Raw genomic sequence first — 20,575 nt, forward strand, 5'->3', positions numbered from 1 at the left:
ACCAACATTTTTCTAGTCTCAAAAATAATAGTAAAAGTTCACTGATAACTCTTTTTTTTTAATTTTTAATGTTTATTTATTTTTGAGAGAGAGACAGAGGGAGTGTGAGCAGGGGAGGAGCAGAGAGAGAGGGGGATCCAGAATCTGAAGCAGACTGTCAGCACAGAGCCCAACGTGGGGCTCAAACCCATGAACCGTGAGATCATGACCTGAGCTGAAGTTGGACACTTAACTGACTGAGCCACCCAGGTGCCCCAAAGTTCACTGGTATTCTTAATGTCTTCATGTCTGGCTTTCTGAAAAAAATTTTTTTTTTTTTGTTTCTTAATAAATGATGTAGTGAGAATGAGTCCCTTTGGAAGGAGGTGTCAGAATTACGAGCAAAACATGCACAACAGCAACAAGTTATTCGAAAGGTAAGCTTTTTTCCGCCATGACTATAATCTGCCTTTGTTTAATTTGTGTACCATTTGTAACCTAAAAAAGTGTGTTGAATAGTCAGTGATTGATTTTAATTTCTTATATAGGGTGCATATAGAGTAGTGAAACTCTGAAGTCAAACAAATTAAATTGTGTTACATTTTCATTTTAATAAGAAACACTTCTTACTAGCTTAATATGATTGTTCCATATTCTCAACTAAAGTCTTATTAGCTTTATAGCCTGATATAACAACTTTAAAGATACTTTATTTTGGGGAACATAATTAATATGTTACAAATTTCTTAACATTTTTTACTATGAAAGATAGCCTTACTGTGTGGGTTCGTTATTTTTGTTTTTACTATTTTTTACTTGAAAAGGTATGGATGTGATCTTGAAAGACAAATGACTAAAATTTTCAAATCAGTTAACCAGAATATGGGTTCAAAAAAATGAATTATCAGTGTATCCCATTATTAGTTTCTGCAGAAAAGCAGTTAATGTAGTGTGTTATAAAATAAATTCTGTATTTTAGTATCTGAGCTGAAAATTACTGGGAGAACTGAAAATCTCTCTGTTGCATTGTGTCCTTGTGATGTAGTCTTTTCATATCAGCTTTCATATGTTAATAAGAGTTGAAACATAAAAGTAATTAAGGCAGCTATTTTTTGCTCATGAGTAAACTAGACTCTGAAGTTTAAGCAACAGGTTTTGGGTGGGGGAAGGAAGGGTGGAGATCTTTAGCTAAAAATAGAGTTATGACTGACTGGATCTGGGTCTAGTGAAGCAAGCTTAGAACAGAGACGAATGGTTGCAGCCTTTGGCCTGTAGTCAAATAGATATACTAGGTTTTCCTTTTTGTTTTTTTCCGATCAGTATGCAAGTGAACGGTTTGAATGTTGAATTCAGTTGTAAGTGTTTAGTCTGAGTGCATATATTTTCAAAGCTTCCCTAAAGGTGATTCAGCATGCAACCTTGTTAAGAATACCTGATTTAAAATGATAGATATATCCTAACCTGTACTTTATTTTTAAAATATCTTAATTTTCTCAGAAAATAATGTTTTAGTTAAATATTAGCTTATAATACTACATAGCTTTTTTTTTTCCCTTAAAGTCAAAGATAGTTGGTAAAATACTTAGTAAATTTCAATTTTTCATGAAAGTTGACATTCTGTCTGCTCAAATCTGAGTTTGAATATTTGTGGTTTGGTGGAACTAGGGAGTTTTCATAATGCTGGAGTTGGTTCATAAGTTTGCCATTTACTCTTTTGTCTTGGCTCAATTGGAATAGTATATGTGAGTTACTGGTATAGGTGCCTGTTACAGGACAGGAAAATAGTACTGGTTGTAGAACTTGCCAGGTCCAAAACTTAGAGGCTGTAAATACTGTAAATGTTAGATGACTTCGGCAAACAAGCTTTGTACAACGTGATGCAGAATTGTCATGAGAAGGGCACCTGGGTGGCTCAGTCGGTTAAGCGTCCGACTTCGGCTCAGGTCATGATCTCACGGTCCGTGAGTTCGAGCCCGCATTGGGCTCTGTGCTGACAGCTCAGAGCCTGGAGCCTGTTTCAGATTCTGTGTCTCCCTCTTTCTCTGACCCTCCCCTGTTCATACTTTGTCTCTCTCTGTCTCAAAAATAAATAAACGTTAAAAAAAATTTAAAAAAAGAATTGTCATGAGGGAACTAAGATGAACAAATTTCAGAAGAAATTTAGCCAGTGATTCATGATCTTATGAATTCAACCACTAATGTTTTTAGAATTTTTCTATAATACTTATTTATAAATTAACAAAAACAATTGAGGTCAAATTATTTCATTGATACCTTTAAGCTTAAATTTAAGTTGTCTTCTCATCAGCTATCAGTCAGCATTTTCTTTTGAATAAGGTTAGTGACTAACTTCCTTTTCATAGACTCTAATGCTATCTAATTCTTCATTTAAAATGTCTATATTTTTCTCCGTGGAAAAGTTCATTTTGATTCTAAGGAATACTACTTAGTATCCCCCTTTGGGGGAGAGCACACAATATTAAAGCCATGCACATTTCTAATTGACAATTCTGTATTTTAGTCATATAATTACATTTACAAAAACTTATAGAGAACCTTCCTTGCAAAGAGTCTAAATAGTCCTCCACTCACTTTTGGCCTTTATTTATAGCCTGTCAGTAATATACTGCTTTTCATAGTTAACCATGTGATTCTCATCTTTCTAGCTCCTTTGGGAAATTGACAGTAAATTTCAAAGCACACCCCAAGCCAAGCACACTACAATCATGTCAGTGTCACCTGGAGGACTTGCTAAACATACATTGTTGGACCCCATCCTCAGAATTTCAGATTCAGCAATTCTGGAGTGGGGCTGAGAATTTGTCTAATACTGCTGGTCCATGGACCACACTTTTTTTTTTTTTTTTTTAACTTTATTTATTTATTTTGAGAGAGTGTGCATGTGAGCTGGGGAGAGGCAGAGAGGGAGAGAGAGAGAGATCCCCAAGTAGGCTCTGCCCTGTTCTTGCAGAGTCCTGAGACAGGGCTCAGTCCCACAAACCATTAGATCATGACCTGAGCCAAAATTAAGATTCAGAAGCTCAATCAACTGACCCACGCCGGCGCCCATGGACTGCACTTTAAGAAACATTGTCATAAAAATGTGAAATATTGTTTACCTGTCTTGATTTGTTTAGTAGTTTTTTTCCTTTTAGATTTAATCCAACTCAGAAGATTAAACCAGCTTCTTTTGATTAGCAGTGTGTGTGTCTTGGATATTTAAGAGGAAAACCATCTAGAACAAATCTTTACGTTGTTTATTTGAAAAAAGCATACGTATTCTAACTTTAAAGAAAAAAGCATATGTATTCCAACTTTTAAATTGTGAATTTATTTTTGGATAACCTCTAACTGTATTTGGGGTTTATTTCTGTTGCTGTATAATTAGATATTTCATGGCAATATTTGTATTAAGCAATAATTTTTCTAGAATCAACCAATAAGCTTTTCTACCTTGAAAATTTTATGCTCTATTCTGAACGAGCTGGCAGTTTCTTTGCCTCTAATTTTATTACCCAGTGCAAGAAAAATGTTGCCAGTCACTTTTTTTTTCCCCCATCATAATCTTGAAAGATTTTTTTTTTTTTAATTTTTTTTTTTAATTTTTTTTTTTTTTTTTCAACGTTTATTTATTTTGGGACAGAGAGAGACAGAGCATGAACGGGGGAGGGGCAGAGAGAGAGGGAGACACAGAATCGGAAACAGGCTCCAGGCTCTGAGCCATCAGCCCAGAGCCTGACGCGGGGCTCGAACTCACGGACCGCGAGATCGTGACCTGGCTGAAGTCGGACGCTTAACCGACTGCGCCACCCAGGCGCCCCTCTTGTAAAGAATTTTAAGTAGAAAGGTTGGGATCTGTATCCAGGCATGCTTAGTACTTATCACCAAAACAAATAAGTGAATTGAATGTTGGATGGATGGATGGTAGGTGGGTGGGTGGATGGTTAGATGGATGGATGGATGGATGAATATAGGGGAATGATGGATGGATGGATGGATGGATGTAGGTAGGTAGATGAATGTCTTAAGCATCTTGGTATTACAGGTAGCTGCAGCTTTCATCACAGGTTATCCTTCTGCTTGGAAACTGTTAGATATCTTTAGATATCAATTGTAAGATGCACTCAGATTACAGATATGTTAATATGTGAGAAATTATGTGACTTAGCCTTAGCCTGTAGAATTTGAATTAATTTTGTAAGATTTGTAATATGCACTAATAATTAAGAGTCTGCGATGGAAAACTTTTTTGTTATATTTTCCTTTAGATTGTCCAGTTTATTGTTACGTTGGTTCAGAATAACCAACTTGTGAGTTTAAAACGTAAAAGGTAAGATTTTGTGGTAAAACACGTTGACTTATTCATGACAAGTAAACATTTTAGTGTTTAACATGAATGGCCTACATTTGCTTAGAGTATGCCTGTTGTCCCAGATGCACAGTACTTCCTTGTTAATTTATACTCTCAACATTTCAATACTAGTGTTATTTCCTCCTGCTGTCATCCTGCTGATGTTTTTGAAAGATAAGGTAGCCTAAATGGCCACTTTAAACACACATACACAGTTAATAAAGAATCCATTTTTATTCACATTAGCAGTTTAATGTATCGTTAGATGGCCTGAATGAGGGAAATTTAAAAAACAGGTAATATATTGAAAAAAAATAAAAAAATTTTTACTTGATCTCTCTTATCTTTAATTCACTAATAAGGGATTTAAAAACCTATATATTGAATGTAGCTTGTGATATCTATAAATGTTAGTAACTGCCGTTATTACCACTAAAGCTTAAGGATAATGGATAAAGGAATAGTTGGAAAGCAGATAAAGATCTTGTAAGGCCATATTTTAGCAAAGCTTGTTTATGTTTACAACTTAGGCTGTGGCCTTAACTCTGCTTCCACAAACTAGTTCTCATGATATTACCTATTTGTTTTTTTACTATGTAAGTACAGTTCATAAAGAGTTATTCAGTCAGCAGTGAAGTATATCCAGAGAGACTAGTTTATTATATTTATTTTAAGAAAAATAGTCCAAAAGAATGGTGAAATAAAAGTCCTAAACACAGTCATCCTCTATTTCTATTCCTAAGATGTGACCATTTTCTTTAAAGAATTTTTTTTTAAATGTTTATTTATTTTTGAGAGAGAGAGAGACAGAGTGTGTGCAGGGGAGGGGCAGAGAGAGAAGGAGACCCAGAATCTGAAGCAGGCTCCAGGCTCCGAGCTGTCAGCACAGCACCCTACGTGGGGCTCAACTCATGAACTGCGAGATCATGACCTGAGCCAAAGTTGATGCTTAAGAGACTGAGCCACCCAGGCACCCCAGATGTGACCGTTTTAAGAGTTCATTGTGTATGATTAACAAATCTCTTATTAAAGTGTGTATGTTCATGTGAGGGTAAATTATTAGAAGAATTTAAATTTCATGTTATGTTTACTTCACTGAATTTCATGAATATCTTCTGATTTTCAGGCCTCTACTTCTAAATACTAATGGAGCCCAAAAGAAGAACCTGTTTCAACATATAGTCAAAGAACCAGCTGATAATCACCATCATAAAGTAATTTTTTGGTTAAATTCTACTTTATATTTGTTATTTCAAGCCAAGTTTTATTGTAGCAGTATTTCATTCAGAGTTTAGTGAATAATCTGTGTGCTTATCCTCCAGCTTATTAATCATGACATTTTTAATTTTTTGCTTTAGATTTTAAGAAATAAACCATTGTAAATAGTTGTCTCGTTTGCCTGGTCCCAGGTTTGTTTTTCACCTTTTCTTCAGGCTCTCCTAGATAATCACTGTCTTGAATTAGAATTTATCATCACCTTGGTCATTATATGTGTGACTTCTTGAACAATATTTGGTATTATTTTGCATGTATCTAAATTTTATATAAATTACATATAATTTTGCACATATTTTTTTGCGTTGTAACTTTTTTCACTTGGTTTTTCTTTTGGAGATTTATTAAATATTTAGTTAATCTCAACTATTATATTAATTGAATATTATATAATGTAATTATGCATTCATCCATTGGTTATTTTAAGTTTCCAGTTTTTATTATAAATTGCATAGACTAGACCTTTTAGTCTAGCAATTTCAAAACGTGTTCTGTTTACCTTATCTTTGTCATGGGTTCTCTGGATCATTTGTCGTTTGTCAAACTTACATCCATTGGCAAATCATTCTAGCTCAGAGTCTGGACTTTTTTTTAATATCTGATTTTCATTGTTACTTTCAAATCTTGGAATTCTAAATACTGCTTCAGATTTATTAATGTACCAAGATTTTTTTCTTGAGCAAACCATAATTAACATCTGGTTCTTCCCACCACTGTTTCTAAATAAATAAACCTAACTGTTGTGTTTTTAGAATTAAAGACTCAACGTAATGGATGACGATTTAAAAAAAAATTTTTTTTTTAATGTTCATTTTTGAGAGAGGGAAAGAGACAGCTTGAGTGGGGGAAGGGCAGAGAGAGAGGGGGACACAGAATCTGAAGCAGGCTCCAGGCTCTGAACTGTCAGTGCAGAGCCCAATGCGGGGCTCGAACTCACAGGCCGTGAGATCATGACCTGAGCTGAAGTTGGACACTTAACTGACTGAGCCACCCAGGCGCCCCTGGATGACGATTTTTTAATTTACCTAGATTTACATATTTTTAAGTACTTTACATCTTTTGCCTCTGATTTATCTACTGTTAAAATTTACAGATTTTTGCGTATGATAATGACTTTAGTTTGCTTTAGAGAACTGAATGTATTTTAATTAAGTACCTATATATTATATACTAAGTACCTATGTATTATATACTAAGTACCTATATACTATATATAATGTATTTTTATTAAGTACCTGAATATATCTGTAGCTGAATAAAAAAATTGTTGCTGAAAACAGGCTGACATTTAACTGTGGAATAGCTGAAATGTTTTTTTTTTCCTATTAATGAAAGCATTTAATAAGAATAAACCATATGTCAAATAGAGTAGCTGATAAAATAATCCTCATCAGCACAGTGGTCATCTGGTTATGCTTGAAATTCCTGGTGAAGTCTTAGGACTTTTTTTTTTAACCCTTTGGATATAAAAAAATACTGTAAAATTTGAAGATCTTTCCATAGAATCATTCGGAGGCATGTCACCTTCAAGAATTCTTACAGTAAAAGAAATAGTTAAGTAGATGAAGTAACACACTTCATACCTCTGTGAATTGGTGCTAATAACAATTAGTATATAAGTCCCATCAGGGCAGACAGCATAACTGTTTTGCTTACCATTGTGTATCCTCAATGTTTAGTAAATAATGGGTGTCTAGTTAGCACTTTTTAAATAGTATGCTGTTCGGTAGTCAGTATAATTTCAAATTTTGATATATATTGTCTCCGTGATTTTTTTCAGGTTCCACATAGTAGGACTGAAGGTTTAAAGCCAAGGGAGCGGATATCAGATGACATTATTATTTATGATGTAACTGATGATAATGCAGATGAAGAAAATATCCCTGTTATTCCAGAAACTAATGAGGATGCTATATCTGATCCCTCCAAGTAAGGAGATTATGAAGTAAAATTTGTGAAAATATTGGTTACTTTTCTTATCAGAAAGCTAAATTCAAAACCACTTTATTCTGTGAAAAACTATTGTCTGACTTATATCTGGATTATTAAACCGAAAAAGCCAAATTATTTAACCACATACTATCCTCTCAGCAAAGACTCCCAACAAAAAGTAATGAGAATTCTCATTTTTTAATTGTGGAGTTAAATGTCTTTAATTGATCCTTTGTGGTTTTGTATCATATGATAAATCAATATTTGTGATTATGCTACTCACTCAAGAAACTTAAGCCTTTTGATACATGTTTTGGAGAGAAAGTTTTCATGAAGAATGAATGGACAGAATGGATTTGTTGAATTTGTTTGAAAATGTGATTGGTTCTTTCTTACATCCTGATATAGCTGTAGCCAGTACCCTGATATTGTCATTGTTGAAGATGACAATGAAGATGAGTATGCACCTGTCATTCAGAGTGGAGATCAGAATGAACCAGCTAGAGAATCCCTAAGTTCAGGCAGTGATGGCACCAGCCCTCTCATGTCTAGTGCTGTCCAGCTAAATGGCTCATCTAGTCTGACCACAGAAGATCCTGTGACCATGATGGATTCCATTTTAAATGATAACATCAATCTTTTGGGAAAGTAAGTGTTAACCTAGATGTTGTATGAGCCTATTTGCTTTCATTGTTTACTTCACATGTTCTGTTTCTCTTTCGGCGATCTTTCTTTCACATTATGAACCCATATAATCTATCTTGTTTTGGCCATGGCTGAGCTCTGCAAATGTTATTTTGAAAGGATTTAATCATCCCAAGAGTGTCTTGGGATTTTCTTGGCAGTTCTGTAATGAGGCACCCCTGTAATGTAATTTAATGTGAAACAAGGAAATCTAATATTTGATACATTTTTTAATCTTTTTTTTCCCTTAGGGTTGAGCTGTTGGATTATCTTGACAGTATTGATTGCAGCTTAGAGGACTTCCAAGCCATGCTGTCAGGAAGACAGTTTAGCATAGACCCAGATCTCCTGGTTGATGTAGGTACTTTGAAAAATCTTTGCTGTAATGGAAGTTTGTGTATTTATGTGTATGGTGTTAAAATAATACATCATTTTCTTGTATTCTACACTGTCTTTGCATTTTCTTTTTTAAATGAATGATTTTGTTAATCAGAAACAATAAACAGATGGATTCAGGATGATGAAGGAGGGTGATCAGCAATTACTACACATTTCTGAGTAACAGTTCAATTAATCCTCCTATAACAATGTATCAGCTTTGTTCAACGGTACTACTAAGTCCAGGTCTTCTCTAGACTTGCCGTGTTTTGTTTTGCTCTAGAACAAATTGTCACTGAAGAGAAATGGGTGGATATTTAGTCATAGAATTACTCAGCCAGGAAACAGTATGGAGATACTTCTTAATACTTTGGGAATTAGTATTTTCCACTGAAGTGAATGATATTTTATTATATTTGCTATAGTTTTTAAAATTTTTATGCCCCAAGTCCTAAGGTTATCTTGCAATCCCCACCACCTTCTACATGAACTGACTCCAGTGTTGTCTGGACTGTGAATCCTTATCTACCATTTCTGGCATTAACTAACTACCTTTCTTCCCTCTTGCTCCTACCATTCCTCTCTCTCTTACATGGCTTGGTTCCATCCAGATGAATATTGTTCTCTTCCTTATTTCTGTTTTCTGTTGTGAATATGTTTCTCTATCCTGAAAAGTTTGTTGCTCGCTTATTTATTTATTTATTTATTTATTTATTTTGCATTTTTTGCCTTAAAATGCAGCTTCTCTCCATCAAGATATTTTTCAGTCTTGTCCTTTTAAGGGCTTCTCAGTGAGGCTAAAAGGAATTAATTCTTTCTTATTTTTCAGTCTTATTAATTCACCACCTTACTCTTCTGCTTCTCATCAGGTTTTGTCAATATCCATGATTTGATTATCCTTTCCGAATCATCAGTATATCACAGGATGGATTTCTCTTTCTTTGAAGATTTCCTTCCCATACTGATCTGTGTTACCATCTTACATGAATTCAACATCCATGTTAATGACCTATTTTAATTTGTTAATAGTAATTTGACAGCCCTTTATTCAGTTTGTCTTTGTCCCCACTCTAATCCAAGGACCTTTTTAGAATGTCCCTTAGAGCATAAGAAAATAAAATCTCATTATTCTGTCCCTCTACAAATACTTGCAATCTTCAATTAGATTATTGTTTTTTTTTAAATTTTTTTTAGCATTTATTTATTTTTGAGAGACAGGGCATGAGCAGGGGAGGAGCAGAGAGAGAGGGAGACACAATCCAAAGTAGGGTTCAGGGTCTGAGCTGTCTGCACAGAGCCAGACACAGGGCTTGAACTCACAAACCGTGAGATCATGACCTGAGCCAAAGTCAGATACTTAACCAACTGAGCCACCCAGGTGCCCCTACAATTAGATTATTTTAATTTAACCTTGGAACACTTACCACATTTGTCCTCAAGACCTCGTCTGGCCAACTGTTCCTATTCATAGAGGATAATCATCATGCCCTCGTCCTCTCATAAGCTGTGGAATCTCATCTTTTTTCTTCATAAAGGAAGTGCTTTCTTTCTCTTTAAAGCCTATTTGTATACCTGCCCTCTGCCTCTGTTTTTCTAGCTCTGCCCTTGATCTTTCCCATCTCTCTTCAGTAGGTTCAGATCTCTGCGTCTTAAACATTTTGATGTGTTGCTCTGTTCATTTACCATTCTACTTCTCTAATTCTTTCACTACAGAGTTTTAGAAATGAATGGCTGGTGGTATTTGGTACTTCTTTTTTTACTCTGTATTTCTTTTGAAACCCCGTATTGTCTTGCTCATTTACTCTAAGCCTGTGCTTCCTTGGTTTATCCGTAATGAGTGGCTATGTTTTTTTTTTGTTTTTTTTTTTTAAATCAGGCCATTGGGGGAGTAGGTTTGTTTTGAATCAGATGGATTTGGGTTCCATTTAGCTTATGTCACTTAGTAGCTATGGTATTAACCTTGGGAAAGCTCACCTCTCTTGCCCAGTTTCCCCATCTGTTAAATGTGGCTAATGCCTAACACGAAGAACTCTTTTGGGGATTATAAATAATTAATCACATTAACACTAGTGATTTTTGACAATGGAACTTTTTCTGTTGATTTTAGAGGCACTGGATTTTTTTTTTTCTCTTTGTCTTCCTAGCTATTCTCTGGTTACTCAAAGAGCTTTTCTTTTCCCTATTGTTTTCTAGTGAGTATTCCCCAAGGTACCATTCTTTTATCTTTTTATTTGTTCTATGTCTCTTCTTTTTCTATCCTTTCTCTGTGAAGGGATTATGGCTTATGAGATTGCTCTCAAATTTATACCTCAAGTTCTTAATATTTTTTTAAAGTAAACTGCTTGAATTCTAATTCCATGCCTTTGAAATCATCAGTTAAGATCTTGCCTTAGATTATTTGTGTTTAATACCAAACTTTTCTTTGTTCTCCAAACTAGCTACACTTCTCAGCTTTCTTTTTTTTTTTTTAATTTCTTAATGTTTATGTATGATTTTGAGAGAGAGAGACAGAGCATGAGCATGGAGGGGCAGAGAGAGAGGGAGACACAGAATCTGAAGCAGGCTCCAGGCTCTGAGCTGTCAGCACAGAGCGTGATGCCAGCTCGAACTCACGGACTGTGAGATCATGACCTGAGCCAAAGTCGGATGCTTAACTGACTGAGCTACCCAGGTGCCCCCAGCTTTATTTTCTATGGTGGTATCAGACTTCTCTTTACTCATCCAGGAATGGTAATCACTGAGTCATCTTGGTTTCCTTACCTCTGTCTTATTGTTCACCAGGTCCTCAAGTATTTTCAAAAATAGCACTCAAAAATCATCCCTACTTTCTATTTCTACTGTTGCCTCTCTCATCCAAGACTTTCATTGTTTCCTCCTTGAATCTCATGCTGTATTATAAAAATCCACCCATAGGTTGCCTTGTTTTCTGAGGTGGCAGAGATGGTAAGGACATGAATAGATATGCTGAGGAACTCAGGTTCTCTGCAGAGTTCAGTTCTGAGTGGCCCAGTGTGGAGTGTCAGCAAGAGAGGCCTGGAATTAGGATTCAGCCAGCTGTGTCACTGCTCCTCCTACATGATTTACTTTTTTCTGCTTCACACTGTGCATCTGCTGGGGATACATGAAGGTATCCCTGATTTAATGGGTGAGTAGGGCAAAGGAGTGAGGAGCTTATACTCTCAGATGCCACTCTCAATAGGGACAAAATCTGTTCAATCTCAGAGGCAGTGACAAGCTGAACTTGGCAGAGATTTGCAGTTATTTACAGTTATCTACTCTTAAGGATCCGAGTCTCATCCTTTTCATGGATCAGTAGGTAGTAAGAAAGGGGAAAAGTTAACAAAAGGAAGAACTGGGGACATTTTTAGGGCTATCATGAATGTGGAACTTAAGGAGAGGAATCACTGTCTAGAGAGGGTGGAGGAGGGATCTGTCTGCAGTCTCTATGCATTTCAGTTTATCCTTTGAACCGTTGGTGTGTTCATTCTCCAAAAATGCTTTAATCACCCTGTGTCATTTCTGAGGCCTTTTCCAAGGCTATTATTGCTGACAGAATGTGGTCTTTTCCACTGACTGGCCTTGTTCTACTTTTTGAACTTAATACATACAACTTACTGTTCAACTCAGAACTTCTGTGTTATTTGGACTGGTCATCTTTTCTATTTCTAGAACTTACCCCACAGCCATTCCTTCTTCTCTATTATTGCTAATCTGTAACAGTTTATTCTTCCCTCCATTCTCTTCTTTCCAAATCCTAACTATTCTTCAGGGACTGATATGTGTTGGATAGCGTCATAAAGACTTTTTGTTTCATCTTGCATGTGTGTGTCTGCGCATGAGTGTGCTCACATGTGATTTTCCCCTTTCTCTTTTTAGTACTTTTGATCCCCAGTATCCATTACTATTATTATACTGAATTAAATCTGATCATATGTTGCTGTTTGATATTGTTCTTGTCTTTTAGATTGTAAGCTCCCAGAGAGCAGGAATAGTGTCTTCATTGTGTATTCTTCATGATGTCAGTTATTTCATAGATGCTCAATAAATCCTTGTGGAATGAATGACTTTGAAGCTTATGACTTAAAAGCTTTGTCTGTAAACTGGCTGGATTGAGGAGTGCAGTAAGCAATGGTCTTAGCATTTACATCTTCTGTTACTAGGTGAGGTGAAAAGAACCGACAAGGAGGTATGCCATTTGGTCAGAGGGCTGCATTTGAGGCGTAATTTAGGAGGCACTGTCATAGAGCAGATTCTATAAATTTCTCACATAATTAGCTGGTAGCCAGTAAAGGCTTACTGTCTGGGCAAGGAACTCAGTCCTGGGTGCCAGTTAAAGCCAAAAGCATTTAGAAAGAAAATAATAAAGGAGATGGAGGAGGGGAAAGTGGGGCAAACCACCATTTGTCTTTAAGTGATTTACTCCACTGTTTTATGGAGAAATTCTTAAAACATCTTGCATGGGCTAGCTTGCTCTGCTTTTGTATGTTTTTCCTTCTGCTTTCCTGCTTTTCTCTTTCATACTTGTTTTACTGTATGAAAACTTCTTAGTGCAGGAGCTACATCTCTTCACCCAACGTGGCTGTATAGAAATTTTGAACACACAGTTCTTTTTAAATATTTTTTAAACTTATCATCTTTCTTGTTTGGTCTTTCAGCTTTTCACTAGTTCTGTGCAGATGAATCCCACAGATTACATCAATAATACAAAAGTAAGTTTTAATTCATGTTGCTCAGGACCCTTAGCTGTAAGAATCTGAAAAGAAAAAGTCCTAGTAAGTAGAGAGCAATATCACTCCCAGTTACAAAAAACTCATTTTATATTCTTACCCTAATATGTGTGAACAAGATAGTAAAATTTTAGATGAAAAAATAGCTTTTGGTTATGGGGTGAGTCATTGCCCAATTCTTCAGGCACTTGTGTGATAAACTACCAATATGAAGTCAGCCCTCAAGGTACTGGGAGATCAACTGAACTTGGCATGTTCAGGTGTATCACTGAAATAAATAATTAAAATATTTTTTTATGTTTTATGTGCTTCAGTTTACATTCTTATTCCTTCTATGAGTAGCTTCTCAGCAATTTTTATTGAAAATTTACTGGTACTGATATTTTTAAATAAGTTCCTTCTTTTTATTAGCATGCAGTAAAAGCTCAGGGATTTGAACTAATTTGTACTAATTGTACATAAGGAAAGTTAAACAATGAAGTGTGGATTTTGGACTATTTTTTTTTTTTTTTTTTTTTTTAAGTAATGGTTTTTGTTATTAGACTTATAGGAACTCCAGTTGGGATTAGCAGATGTTACCTGAAATTCTTCAGAACTTGTTTTTAATGAGTAATAAGGACAATTTGAAGTTGTTAAGAGCAGATGATTAGAATCATTCTTTTACTTTGTTTATAGCTTATTGTCTTAAATAGGTATATACTCTATTTATCTTGTTTTTTACCAAATTCTTCAGTCCCATTTTTTACTGAATACAAAGGCGTAAATCAGGTCCCCTGAAATTTATATAAATTCTAGATTAGCAGAACCAAAATTTAATTTGATTCTTGTTCCTTGTAATCTAAAAATGAACACATATCAAGTAAATGTAAGTGATTAGAGTCAGAGAGTAGAATTTAAAAAATTTTTTTTGTTTTATTTTATATTTGAAAGAGAGAGACAGGGGCGCCTGGGTGGCGCAGTCGGTTAAGCGTCCGACTTCAGCCAGGTCACGATCTCACGGTCCGTGAGTTCGAGCCCCGCGTCAGGCTCTGGGCTGACGGCTCAGAGCCTGGAGCCTGTTTCCGATTCTGTGTCTCCCTCTCTCTCTGCCCCTCCCCCGTTCATGCTCTGTCTCTCTCTGTCCCAAAAATAAATAAACGTTGAAAAAAAAATTTAAAAAAAAAAAAAAAAAAAAAAAAAAAAAAGAAAGAAAGAGAGAGACAGAGCACAAGTGGGAGAGGGGCTGATAAGAGGGAGACACAGAATCCGAAGCAGTCTCCAGGCTTCAAGCTGCCAGCACAGAGCCCGATGGTGGGGTTCAAACTCACGAACTGCGAAATCATGACCTGAGCCAAAGTCAGATGCTTAACCAACTGAGCCACCCAGGTGCCCCAGAGAGTAGAATTTTTCTGATTAATGTCATGTGTGAGGATAGCCTGACCAGATTTTCTATGTATTCAAATTATATATTATAGCCTGGGTAACTTAGAGTTGAAAGAATTTGTGAATTTTTGAACTAGAAAGTTGATTATACATGCAGTATTTGGATTTTTATCTGGGGTTGGCATACTTTTGTAAAGGCCATTTGGTAAATATTTTCAGTTTTGCAGGTCATATGTTCTCTGTCACAACTACTCAATACTGTAATTATAGTGCAACAGCAGCATCAGACAATACAGAAAAGAATGAGTGTGGCTATGCTTCAGTAAATTTTTATTTACAAAAACAGGCAGCATGCTGATACGGCATGTGGACCACAGTTTGCCTGGATTTATACTGTAAGGTTCTCTGGATCACCTCAACACTGGGTTTCAGTAAATATGATACTGTTAAATGTTAGATCTTAAGGGGGAATGAACCCATATTATGCATTCATTTAGTGAATGTGCTGCACTGTTTATTGATTGCTAGACATTGAGTCATTCTTTCTTCCTGGATTATCCTCTTTATTCCAAAAACAATAGCTTAAATACAGTTCTCAGATATAGCAGTTAAACAGCAAATTGCATACAGCTCTGTAGTACTATAGAAAAATTAGAGAATAACTTTTCATTATAGTTCTACAATCTAATTATTGTTTTCAAATAATTGGCACATTCCCTTGCTCATGACAGGTATTTTATTGACATAGATTACACACTCTTTCCTAATAAATCAGGATACTTGTACTCCTCAGTAGAGCAATCTAAGTGGCCACTACTAATGAACAAGAATTTGCATAGGACTTGAAACCCATTTGTCATCCTGGTTCTCATGTTTTAGAGTAACAACGGCATCCTTGGAAACTACTTTTTAAAAAGTAAAAAACAAAGATGGTATTTTTGCATTACTGTTTATTTGTTGTGATTGCTAAATGAGAAATATTTTTATGTTCCTTTTTCGGAAGGTTTAGTTTTATTATATGTTGGGACCATTCTTATGTCTGAATCCTGGAAACTTGTACTGCTTCATTTTATGATGAATATCAGGAGAATTATAGGAATTAGTATGTTTTTTACACCATATGTACTGAACCAGCATGCAAGTGTCTGGGACTTACAGCTATTCAGGAAAAATTGTGAACCACTGCACCTCAGTTTGAACATCGTGGAAAAGAACATTGAAGAACTAAACAACATTAAAGGTTTAATCCCCCTATACAATCAGATGTGAGGAGAGAAGACAATGGTTGAAAGAAGCAATTTAAATAACAGAAAAGAACTGAAAGAGTCTCAAAAAGGAAATGAAGCAATTTCACCTCAACTTTGAGGCTTCCAGTTATAGAGATCTATAGTTTTTGAGGATATCATCATGTCATCCTGAGCTACTTACTCTAAATATGTTCAGTTATGCTAAATATTCTGTTTGTGAGTGAAATGAGTAATAACATTTTTAATCAAAACTGCTTAAGATGAGTTTGTTTAAAGAATTATCTCTTAATTAGTTTGAAACCAGCCATCTTTGATTCATTCCCTTGACATTCATTCCCTTTGATTCATTTTACCCTTGACAAATTCTGTCTGTTCTGTTGAAATGTCCCCTCTTTTCATACTTACTGTCATTCTAGTTCAGGTTCTTTGTTTCATCCACTTGATGACAGCAATAGTTTTTTTAACCAGTGTTGTTACCTGTTGAGATCTCTTTCTGTAGTTCCTCTTTTCTGGTGCTCCCTGTTCCCATATATTTCAGATAACGTATTCACATACTGTTCTTTATTTTATGCTATATTTTAGGACTATATAAAATATGAAACAAGTATTTTTATATGGTTTTTTCTCTTTTAGTCTGAGAATAAAGGATTAGAAACTACCAAGAACAATGTAGTTCAGCCAGTTTCAGAAGAGGGAAGAAAATCTAAACCCAAAACAGGTAGGTATAAATGTAGTATTAGTTTTTTCCAGATTTTTAAAATTAAAAGTCTTAACATAGAAACTAATAGGAAAGTTTATTTCTGAGTATGGAAAGTCTGGCCATACTTAACAGTTGAACACAGAATGTACTGTTCTCAATTCTGTGCATAATGTATCAAGGTTTCAGCAGATAGAGAAAATTAAATTGGTGAGGTAATAGTTCTTTAAGTCTTTTTTTTTTTTTTTTTAATTTAACTTTAGGACAACTGAAAGAATTCTCATATTGTAATTGTTGAATAAAAGACTTAACCTTTCTGACTAGTACATTTTTAAATTTACTGGCATAAAGTGTCAGATTTCTTGTTTGGATATATAAGGGTAGTTGATTGCATATATGCACATCTGTTTTTATTTTTTCCACCTTCAGCTTGAACTCTGTATAAGCTGGTGATAAAAGAGCATTTTTCTAATCTTTATTATAGATAAGCAGCTTATCCAGTACACTGCCTTTCCACTTCTTGCATTCCTCGATGGGAACCCTGCTTCTACTGTTGAACAGGGGAGTACAGCATCATCAGAAGTTATGTCCTCTGTAGATAAACCCATAGAAGTTGATGAGCTTCTGGATAGCAGCCTAGATCCAGAGCCAACCCAAAGTAAGCTTGTTCGCCTGGAGCCATTGACTGAAGCCGAAGCTAGTGAAGCCACACTGTTTTATTTATGTGAACTTGCTCCTGCACCTCTGGATAGTGATATGCCACTTTTAGATAGTTAAATCCCCAAGAAGTGGACTCTACATGTATATATTCATCAAAATGATGAACTATTTATTTTAAAGTATCATTTGGTACTTTTTTTTGTAAATTGCTTTGTTTTGTTTAATCAGATACTGTGGAATCAAAAGCACCTTTTGCTTTTCTCACACACTCTTGCAAAGCTTTCAGATGTTACTCAGCTACATAGGTACACAAGATTTAATGCACATTGTTGGTATATCTCTAAGTTGGATTCAAATGGCCATTTTTCTCCAGTTATAGTAAATTGGATTTCTTTTTTACATATATACCCATTAACCCCAGTTAAACTTTTTTGTTTGTTTTACTTGTTTGATGCTGTCTGTTTGCATTGAGTGTAAGTCACTAGAACTAATGGTAGAACTCTTAAAGCTTTGTCTGTTCCAGTTACTTTTACTAAATATTTTTCACTTGGCTTATTTTTAAAAACTGGGAACATAAAGTGCCTGTATCTTGTAAAACTTCATTTGTCTCTCTTGTTCAGAGAAGTTCATTCATGTTCAACAGGAAAGGCAAAGTATACTTGAGTGCTTGCTGTCAGATATGGCTCCAGCTTCATATACATAGAAAGAAGGGAATGGGATGGCATCAACCCCATCCATCTCGTTGGACTAGTTTTAAGTAAAAGTTTTCTGATTTGTTTGTGTTTTTTTTGAACCATACTATTTAGTAAAATAAATATAATGAATGTTGCGTACTAGTGTCTGTTATGTGTCTTCTTTAGAGGTGACACCCACATGTAGAAATTTTTCTTTTTTATAGGAAGTAGATAGACTTAAATTGTAAACTGTCTGTTGTCCATTATTGAGTCACACCAAGATCTTTGTGCCTCATCTCAAAAGATAGGCTATTTGCAACAAGGAAGGAATATAAGGTCTCTAAACTTAATGTGTTTTAAAGTTCTTTATTAAATTATACTGGCTTGCTTTCTATATTTCTAATAAAGAACTGGGAGAAGTATGCCTCTCATTGTCCCAAATGAGGTAAGAACATTATCACTGGGTGCCACCCAAAGAAAGGCCTATAATTTTTGCCCCTAGGGAAGACGAAACAGTTAAGTCACTTTCTCCCTTTAGAACTGTCGTTCAGGAGATTAATGCAAGACCAGGACACCTCTTTTATCAAGTTGAATTCCACCTTCAGGCAGAGGGCTGGAAATAGTGCAATTTGTATCTGAATATTTGATAGGGCCATTTGATTAGGAATTACAAATAATGACCTTCCTCTTGGCCATATTCTGTCGTATCTTGGAATTTCTCTATGTTGTAAAAATTCAAAGGAAAACCTAGCACAGAGATAGGAAACCCTTCCTTAGCAGATCCTAAAATATTTGGCTCTGACAGTGGCATCTTTTGTCCCCAGAAATTTCTGCATAAGCTGTAGAGAACACCTTTGTAGAGGTCGTTAAGGTTGAGAACAAGAATTTAGAGACTGGGAAGGGATACAACTTTAGAGACTTTTCTTATTCCCTTACCTTCTTTAGTGTGGAATATGATGAAATTTCTTCTCTTTGGGGACATTTTGGAGCTCTAGAAGTATTCTGAAAATCTTGAAAAACTATATATTCTAGCACTTTTTAAGTTGAAATTAAAATTTTTCATCCTTAGTTGGAAGGAATTTAGGGTGTTGTTAATACTACCATTTAAAAATAGTCATTACTGTTTAAAAATGCAATTATGTGCTTTTTAAAATGTATCTAAAGGAATCTAAATACCGCAGTGATTTGATATCCATCATCATCTATTCTACTTCTCCCAAAGAATTTTATCCTATTTTTATCATCTGTGAGAGTCATACATTGAAGATACTGTCACACTTCTCTGTAACAAAATTTGAAATTGTTTCCTGTAACCTTAAGATTCTAAGCATTAAAGAAGTTTGTCTCCAGTTATAAATACAGTTGATCAAAACTGTGTATAAATACATGTGGCAGAGACTGTTAAGTGAGTGCCATTTTCTCGATCATTCAGTTAGATTATTTCCACCTTTGTATACAGGGTGGCTATGGAACTGAGTTCCATATAAATCAGAAGTCATGTAATAGAACTTCAGGTCTGGTCTGTGAAAACCTCCCCTGTGCAATCCTCCTTGCTCTTTTACCCCCCTCCACTAGCCTGATGCAGAGGAGTATGTGGCTTCTGAGTATACATTCAAGGAGGAAGAAATTTGGCTTCCTGAATCACTGCTTAGAAGAAAGCCACCTATCAATCTTGGACACCCATTGTAGACTTCAGGTGAGTGGGGAACAAACTTTATATTCTGCCTTTGGAACTTTTTTTTCTTTTTGGTTGATCTCTTCTTACTGTCCACTAATAAAACATCCATATTTTGGTGAACTGTTATTAAACATAAGTAAAGTTTTATCAGAAATATATTTTTAGTGGAGTTAACAGGTCTTCATGGGAGGGGGAGTTTTTCCCCAATTTTTTTTTGTATCTGGGGGTGAATATTACTAATATTAAGAGCATAAGTTTTATTCCTTTTTTGTTTTCATAGGTATAAAACTCTAAGAAACTTCATTTATAATACAAAAAAGTATGAGAATGGAAGAATTTTGTTGTAGCAGTGTCAATTCTCTGAATTCCTTCAGAATTACATACCAGAACTATTTTATTATGATTTATTAACTCTGGTGACTTTAGATGATCCTTCTATTTCAGTGAAAGCAAAAAAATAGAAACTACCTGAATTGTAAAAGGACCTTTTTTCCCAATGTCCTTCCTTCACACCAATACTTAAAAATTGTGTCTTTATTGGATATTCAAGAGATTTTATCCAAAGTGCCTTGGTAAGATTCAGAATGCATAAGAGGTACATATTTGTTAAATGTGGAGAGTAATCGCTAAGAGGGATGGGGGATGCCTTGATGTCCTTTTGCATCTTTTCGCACAGATCCAAATTGAGGAAGGAGTAACGTGGAAATTGAAAATCTGGAAAGTGATTCCTCTAAATACTCTCATTTACCAGAGGAAGTCTGTATACTGCCTGTAAAACAATATGAAGACTGTGGTATAAAAGTAGGGCCAGAGGAGACAGCATAGGACTTAGAGCAGCTGAATGTTCCTTTAGGGTGGATCATGGTGTTTTTCATAGGGATGGTATACTCAGGTGATAAGTTTCAGTGTGAAAATAGTCTGCAGACTAGGA

The 20,575-nt window shown here is 35.3% G+C and overlaps 1 protein-coding gene across 1 annotated transcript in view; it reads left to right on the forward strand.

Moving 5' to 3' along the window:
* Positions 1-18,125, forward strand: part of HSF2 (heat shock transcription factor 2) — a 36,012-nt gene extending 17,887 nt beyond the window's left edge. Inside the window, 9 exon segments of the mRNA XM_030316255.1 lie at positions 345-416; positions 4,248-4,309; positions 5,457-5,544; positions 7,386-7,534; positions 7,946-8,185; positions 8,473-8,578; positions 13,255-13,308; positions 16,569-16,653; positions 17,117-18,125. Coding sequence (XP_030172115.1) covers positions 345-416; positions 4,248-4,309; positions 5,457-5,544; positions 7,386-7,534; positions 7,946-8,185; positions 8,473-8,578; positions 13,255-13,308; positions 16,569-16,653; positions 17,117-17,409 — 1,149 coding nt within the window. The 3' untranslated portion in view covers positions 17,410-18,125.
* The last annotated feature ends 2,450 nt before the right edge of the window (positions 18,126-20,575 follow it).

Source organism: Lynx canadensis, chromosome B2 (assembly GCF_007474595.2).
Source record: "Lynx canadensis isolate LIC74 chromosome B2, mLynCan4.pri.v2, whole genome shotgun sequence".
Taxonomy (NCBI): Eukaryota; Metazoa; Chordata; class Mammalia; order Carnivora; family Felidae; genus Lynx; species Lynx canadensis.